General features: G+C 44.3%; 1 protein-coding gene across 1 annotated transcript in view; it reads left to right on the top strand.

Moving 5' to 3' along the window:
• LOC104499586 (ras guanyl-releasing protein 3-like) overlaps positions 1 to 7,983 on the top strand; it is a gene marked incomplete at both ends in the record, with an annotated part of 14,534 nt that overhangs the window by 6,259 nt on the left and 292 nt on the right. Inside the window, 5 exons of the mRNA XM_010143111.1 lie at positions 181 to 296; positions 1,091 to 1,238; positions 4,748 to 4,784; positions 7,160 to 7,285; positions 7,820 to 7,966. Of these exons, the coding sequence (XP_010141413.1) occupies positions 181 to 296; positions 1,091 to 1,238; positions 4,748 to 4,784; positions 7,160 to 7,285; positions 7,820 to 7,966 (574 nt within the window). The remainder of the gene's footprint in view (positions 1 to 180; positions 297 to 1,090; positions 1,239 to 4,747; positions 4,785 to 7,159; positions 7,286 to 7,819; positions 7,967 to 7,983) is intronic.

Raw genomic sequence — 7,983 nt, 5'->3', positions numbered from 1 at the left:
ACAGTCCAATAAATATGTATATTGAAGTACCAAGCAGAAATAAAAGCAATTAAACAAGGCAGCAGAGCATCTGATTTGTAATGTTGAACATTAAGTTACATGTAATTATGAGGCTGAAGAGCTGGTATGGATTCAGGATTGGCTAGATATTAGGACAATAATTTCTTTTTTTTTTCCCAGTCTGTCTTTAGGAACTATGATCATGACCATGACGGCTATATTTCTCAGGAAGACTTTGAAAGTATAGCTGCCAACTTCCCCTTTCTGGACTCTTTCTGTGTGCTTGACAAAGACCAGTAAGTTTGGAGATTTCTTTGTGGGTTTTCTTTTCTTTTCCTTAATTTAAAAACTTATAAAAACCAAGTATTGAGGAAACAGCGTCCCTCAAGCTTCTTCTGTCTGACGTCTCACCTAAGGAACTGAAGATCACTGGAGGCTGAGTTCTGTTCTCGTTTAACTTCTTATGCTGAGTTAGTTCTATAAGCCTACCCAGGCTGGAGTTGTTCTTCACCTCGTGCTTTAAAAATCATAAATAGCTTAATGAGGAATTCCTACTGGAACTGAGTCAAAACCACTAAAATACATTCAAATTACAGTGAAGATGCTGTATCCCAACCAGGCATCAGACTGGTGAAACGAATAACTCATGTACAGGACAGAGGAAGTGAGTGCATGCAGCAGAGAGATGGCAACAGATATTCTAGGAGGTATTTATATTTCCTAGCCAGTTGGGCTTGGTCATTCTTATTGCCCAGATTCTCTTTGGCTGTCAAGGCTGGTGGTCAGCCGCGGCAAAACCGCTTAGTCTGTGTGAGCAGTGAAGTCAGGATCCTTCACTTCATGGCCTGGTCTGTGCTCTGATACCACGAACAGGTGAGAAACTAAGGTCCATGCTGTAAGTTCAGCGTTTGCTGCTTAATAAAGGATAAGAGCCGCAAAGGCTCTAAGGGTTTTTTCCTGCCAGGACTGTTGCAGCTCTTTCAAAGAATATGCTTTGTGTGCTGCATGCTTTTTGCATTGAGAAAATCCTGGATTGTTCAGTGACATGAGAGGTGACAGATCTACTCTATTTTTTTTCTTCCCCTAACAGAGATGGTCTTATTAGCAAAGAAGAAATGATGGCTTACTTTCTGAGAGCTAAATCACAGTTCCAGTGTAAAATGGGACCAGGGTTTATTCATAATTTCCAGGAGATGACATATCTTAAACCAACTTTCTGTGAGCACTGTGCAGGATTTGTAAGTATGCTTTTAATAATAGCTTATCTTAAACACAATTATTTACCCTTTAATTTAGACGGGGTGAAACTGCTCCACACATTGCTAAAATTCCTTGGCCAAATATCTACCTCATTTCATTCAGAAGCACAAAACATTTGCTCGTGTTGTAGCTGTGCTATCCAGTTTTCTTGTAGTGGTTCCTGAATACTGACATTGTAATTTTTACTGTTGCAAGGGGGGGTGAGTAAAATTATGTTAGCTAAAGGATATCAGAAACTATATGAATGGCTTTACTTGGTTTATCTTAAGTTCTTTAATTTGGCTTGATTTCCCATGTAAACAAGCTCAAGGGAAAAGGGGTGTCTGGAACAGAGGATGTGGATGAAGCAAAAACCGTTCTTTCTCAGGAAATTGCACATGGCAACATAGCTGTGTTCATAATTCCCTGAATGGCCATAACAGCCTTAATCCTTTCTCTATTGAATTAACAGATCTTCTAATATGGTCAAGAAATCAAAAGTGCTTTCAGCAGTTCTGTACAATAAGAATTTTTTTAGTTTGTTTGTTGAGGGGTTTAATTTGGTTTTTCTCTCAGCCATAGCTCACAAAATGCCACTTATTAAGAGTGCTCTGTATGTAGCTGGTAAAAGACTGGTTTTGTGAACACTTGTGTTGTTTGTAAACGTCTTCTAACTTTTCCACTTCAAAAACCAATTAGAGTAAAGAAAAAGGAATCACTATGATTTAAAAGTTACTTTAATCCACTGAAATCAAATGTCTACATTTAGACAGCTTAAGCAGTAAGGCCGGAGAGCCATGCCCTCTGCTTGTGTGCGGCCCATGTACGGGGTGTAAACTCACTCACACCACACCATCCCTGCTTTCCAGCACAGATCTGCCTCTGCTATCAGCAGCGAAATCTCCAGTACTCTGTGAACTTTTCCACCGAGTAATATTTCTTCGCGTTTGAAAGGAACAGTAACGGCACTGCTAATTGCAAAAATGTGGCTCCTTTCAGAGCAGCTCTCATGCTCCTGCTCTTGTCCACGCTTCCACCTTCCGCTCACTTCTTTTGCAACGCGACAGTCTTGATCAGATGCTTGTGGTCCCTATCGCAACCACAGGTCAAGGACACAGGGAGGAAGGAATTATACCTGTTTCAGCTAAACCCGCAAAAACCTCAGAGGCGACTTGGTTAATGCTGATTTCAGGAGTGTGCTGATGGGCTCTTGAGCTGACAGCTCCAGCAGACTGATGGGGCAGGGGCAGTCACTGGCCTCAGCCTATTGTTTCAGGCTGCCTGCAGCCTTGGGAAGATGTCATTGCGTTGTGACACTCAGTTCATGTTTGGAAGGCTTCCATGGCACAGCAAAGCCCGAGGACCTGAAATGTCCTCTCCAGCAGACATTTCTCTTCTGCATCGATTTGCTAATTGGCCATTTTTGGATTTTTCATGTCTGCCTGATTACATCCGGTGCAGGAATACCAGTGAGTGTATACAAGTGAGTAAGGGGTTGTACAGGAAATGGAAACAAGGTCATTTTTCCTGTCAGCTCACGATAGTCGTTGGCATTGTCCTGAGGATGAGTTGGGCTGACAGGACAGGAACCAACTACAAAATCTGTTTTGCATTTCAGTGCTGCTCATCCACGGGTGGAAAAGTAATTTCAAACTAATGCAATGATTCACAGTCAAAATAATTTGCACTGACAGAGCAGCAGGATGAATTGATGTGACAGTGCAATGCACTCAGTATTCAGTAAAACATCTGTTATTAAAACAATATGAACTTTAAAGGCCAAGCTAAAACCTAATGCCATTAAGCAACATGACACTGATACACCCACGGCCAGTTACAGTTCTGTCCCACAGTGTGAATTGCACTGCGTGGCAGGGTAGGTAACCAGCCATCCTGCTGAGCTTTGTCATCTGAATTTGCACAGACCCTTTTACTTACCCTGGAGCTTGGCAGCAAAGCTGTGTCAGACAGATTCAAAGCTTTCGGTCAGAATGTGTGACACAGCCCTTCAGCTAAGCTGTAACTGCTATGGGTAACCACAGAGTGGTGCCGCCAAATGGATTAGGAGGAAGGCACAGAGCTAAGAAGGTGAGAGCGGATCACCTTCAGTGTGAGCAGATTAGAGCTTAAATGAAAGGAGTAACAATCCATGTCTTCTGCAGTGATCCTGGCAAAGAGACTTCGTGGAAAAAGTCACTGCTGCTCTTCCAAGAGGAGCTGGGGGGCTCCACTGGCACTGCCTGACCGCAGCGTCTGCATTCTCTGTGCATAAGTACAGCGTTAACAGGAAAAGAGCAAGCAGCAGGCTTTCTGGGCACCTTTCTTCCAGTGATGTTTATGTTACACTGATGATGTCAGTTCTTTTATTCACCATTCTTTCACCTCGTCTAATCTATTCGCTTTCTCCAAGCCCCCAGTTTTCTTTGCATATTCTTTTGTGCAGTGTATGGAATTTTTTGCCCCACGCTCTTCCTATTCTGTTGATTTTCCTCTTTCCTTTGTAAGCTGAATGTTCTCCAGCATTTCCTTTTGAGCATTTCTTTAATGACCATATTCGCCCCTACATAATGTGCATGGATTCTTATAAATATGGTGAGTGTCCATGTTTCAGTTGCCTGGATGTGCTCACCCTCTCTGGTAATGTTTTGAATGAGTTCAGGATAAATAAACATTGGAGTCCACAATTTCTTTCCTTTAATGCTAGAGCTGGAAAATCTTCCCCTTCCTCTCTCTGCCTCTCAGAGCGAAAAAGCTTGTTTTTACAATGCCATGGCTGTAAACACAGCATTTGTGAGGGAATAGATAACAATTTTCTGGGGAATTTTCTTACTTCCAAGCAACCCTCCTCACGTTGCTGTGAAAGCTTCCGAAAAGTGGGCCTGTGCCCACACTGCTTCCTGGAAGTTTAGCATTTGGTTGTTATGTATGACAACAAGGACGGCTTCTGGGAAGAGGAAAAGATGGAATTCACTGGCTTTTCTGCCTGTTTCAGTCTTCAACCTTTCTTTTAATGGAAAAAGTCAGGGGGACAAATCAGACTGCTATGGCTAAGCGTGCTGGGGGCCAGTATGGGAACCAAGAACCTAGCTTTTATCCCCAGTGGTGTTTTCTTCTGCTGTGTTTGAATGGCACGAGATATTCATGTATCTGGAGAATGGATGTACACTGGAAATTCCCCCGCAGATAACATTAAGTGAACCCAGAATCAGAATGTGCTTTGCTGGTATCAGAAAGCTTGATATGATGGCAATTTTTCACCCATTCCTGGAAGCAAATGTCATCTGTGTCTCTCCTTCTCTGGTAGTCCCTCTGTAAGTAGTAGAAATAAGGGGCGAGCCACAGAAGTCTTATCACAATCAGAGGGGGATGTCTGCCTAACAGGAAGGGTGTTAAGAGCAGTTGTATCCTGTTTGTGCTTTTGTAGCCATTGGTACTTCCTCACTGTGACCTTGTTTTCCTTCCACTTTTCTTTTCTGGTTCCTTAACATTCTCTTGTCTTTCTTTGCAGCTCTGGGGTATAATCAAACAAGGCTACAAATGCAAAGGTAAATCAATATTGCATAGATTTTTCAAGCTATAGCTGGTGGGGTTTAGCACAAGTAGATCAACTGTATTTTTTACTAAAATAACATCTGTTCATCCAAATTTTGCTTCTACATTTGGTACTGCCTGTGAACAGTGCCTGCTGGTACACTAGGAAGTCTCATTGCATTAGGGGACATAGCACCCAGTAGGAACACACAGGTTCTGTGAGCTAAATGTCCAAAGCAGCCACTGACCCTATGAGGTGTCACTTTCTACCGGCAAAGACCTTGTATCTTGGAAAACCAAGTGTCCTTATCCTAACACCAAGACATCCTGAAATATGCCTCTGGAGACTTGGGGTCAGGAAAAGGTCTGCTGGCGATGCTGGCTGTCGGGTACCTCTGCATGCCCGTGGCCTAACTGGCCTTGCAATGCAATGGTGGCTGAGCTAGAAGTACAGAAACATTTAATTCCTAGACTGCCCAGCAGATCTCGTTGCAAGATCTTCTCCAGACATTCAGCTGAAAAAAAAAACCCTAGAACTCTTAACAACCACCTCCGTTGCTTTCATAAAACATTAGATTTCTTAAGCAGTCCTTGCACCATATTGAGCAGGTCAGGTCGAGAATGACACTGCAGTGGTCCTCACTGGCTTTAAAGTCCTGGAACTATTGCTTTCTCAAGCAGCCCAGCTCTGGCTGCAGGGCACTGTGGATTTCCACAGTTGTAGTTGCATCTCAGTTATTCACAGGGGAACATCCATGCTGGGGCTTCACAGTTGTATTTATATGCACCCTTTTCCCTTAGTCTTACACTGGCTCCCAGAAGAAGGGTGGAGAATAGGTGGTATTGGGTTTTAGGATACGCCGTATACCTGACTCCCTCTCCACCTGTGAACATCTTTTCATCAGAGAGGGGCTGTTCTTGGTTACTGCCATCTGAGCAGCCACAAAAGGGCCAGCTGCAGCCTACACTTTTAGTGGTAGGATGAGGGAAGGAAGATAGGCTTTTGCCACAGCAGTGCTGTAAACTGGAGATCTGAAAGCTGAGCTCTGTCCTGCATCATTGCTTGTAACAGCGGCCCAGTGGAGAGAGAGCAGAAGCAGTTCTGTAGAGTCAAAACTGTAGGCAATGGAGTATGAGAGTGAGAGAGGAGAGCTGCTCACTCAGATCTTAAAGTAGTCAAAAGTATAATTAGTGCCCACCCTTTGTTGCAGCAGCTACCAGCTGGTCCATAGGCCAGCACCACTAGAGTGCTGCACCCGTTATGGATGATTTCTGCCTTTGAGCAGAGCTGTCATCTTCTCTCTTGAACCTCTAACACTGCTGCTTACCCCAGCACGGTGGATAATGAGATAAAGCTAAACTGTGTCGTCTACGAGTGATGAAAAAGGTTCTTCGCCGCCAAGAGAGATCTTTACTGTATTTGGGGGGCGGGGAGGAGGGTAATGATACTTTTAGGGTAAAATCACAGCTGGGCAGGTACTTCTATATGGGAGAAACCAGACCTCTCACCCATCGTGCTAGAGCTGCTGTCCTGAGCAGAATGGTTCTTCTAGCAGAGAGATAAAATCACAACGCTTCGGTAATGGCTCGCCTAGAACAAAATGTTAGGTCATGGAGCAGCAACAGAGAAGCAAGGGAGACAGAAATTTTCAAACAAGGGCAAGGGAGACAGAGGAGAGGGAGCCTGTGTTTGGGGCACACATCCTCTACCCTTTGGCTCTTTCTTGTAGGTAAGATCTGTACTGCAGTCACACTTCAGATAAGTGTATCTGCAGCGATGCAAAGCCCAGCAGAGGTTAGGGGTGCAGGCGCTCAGCCAGTTTCATCCTGAAAGTTTCATCCAGGTGGATGATACACATCCACAGAGCTTACTCCGTGCTGATGTTTCTAGCTCAGCTACTCACTGGTTGTAACCTACAGTGGTCTACGCTGACCTCCAGCTGTCATTCCAGAGACTCAGAGTAGGGACGTTCCAGTGTCTTATGACCAAGTGTGTTGACTATAATGGGTCCTGCTGGGCCAAATAGTAATAATAAAAAAATCACCTCTTTTTGAGGACTGATGGAGTGGAGCAGAAGCTTTATGCATGGCATACACAAGATCATACCGGTAATTCCAGGTCTCTTCCTTGAGAATAATTTCTGATGAAAACATCATCCCCTTTTTCCCTTCTGCTGACAGATTTCTATGACTGGCTGCTATGGAAAGGATCTATATTTTATAGCACCCTTCATACCAGGTGATCCACTGCTGTAACTCCCTTCACACCTTCTGTCAAAGTATTTGTCCCTTCAAAGTCTCTCCTGGTATCTGTCCACTAATAGCCCTGAGGGATTATCAGATAGTTGTGGCTTTCTATTTGGTGACCTGACAATTCCTTTCTTTACAGATTGCGGTGCCAACTGCCATAAGCAATGCAGAGACCTGCTTGTGCTGGCATGCAGGAAATTTTCCAGAGGTACCTCAGTAGGCAGCAACCATGGCTCTCTGCCTAGCAGTCCATCTCTTCCTCCAGGTGAGAGCACTTTTGCACCTATTTTAAACCATTTCTCTAATCCTCTCTAACGGCCAGTGTCCTTGCTGCCGTTTTTAGTTTCTCCTTTGTGTCAACACACAGAGCAGCACGTGTACTTTCCACTGCGCTGTGGCTTATGGTCAGCCCTGAGATTACAACATCCCTTTCTGCAGTGGTGCCTTAGTCTCCTGCCTGAGGCTCCCTACCCTCTATACGGGCACACCTATCCCAGCCGAAAAGAAATTATAATCGGGGAAATTCTACTTCTCCTTATAAGCCATGTATTGGCAGGGGCTGAGAGACATAGGACACAATTCTAGCTCTGCCTTATCCTCTGAGTATGCAGGTAGAGGGAGAAGGAAATGTGCACACACAAGGCCAGAATCAGTTTCCAAGCAGCATATGGGTATCGCTAACTATACCACTGCTTCATGTAGGGTGCTACTTCCCCTCCCTTCCCCAGGCTTAAGTTATTTTTTTGTAAAGATCTTGAAGGAAAATATTTAAAATAAACAATTCCACCCTCTCTTCCAGTCCAAGATGAAGTATTCGAATTTCCCAGTGTAGCTGCAGAACACCAGGACCTTGATGGCAGAGCTATCACCCTCGTCACTGGCTCTTCACGGAAAATTTCGGTGCGGCTGCAGAGAGCGACCACCAGCCAAGCAACACAGACAGAACCGGTCTGGCACGAGACA

This window comes from Buceros rhinoceros, unplaced genomic scaffold, assembly GCF_000710305.1.
Source record: "Buceros rhinoceros silvestris isolate BGI_N320 unplaced genomic scaffold, ASM71030v1 scaffold1719, whole genome shotgun sequence".
Classification (NCBI taxonomy): Eukaryota; Metazoa; Chordata; class Aves; order Bucerotiformes; family Bucerotidae; genus Buceros; species Buceros rhinoceros.
Note: the sequence above shows the minus strand (reverse complement) of the source record. Positions and strands in the feature narration are given on the sequence as shown.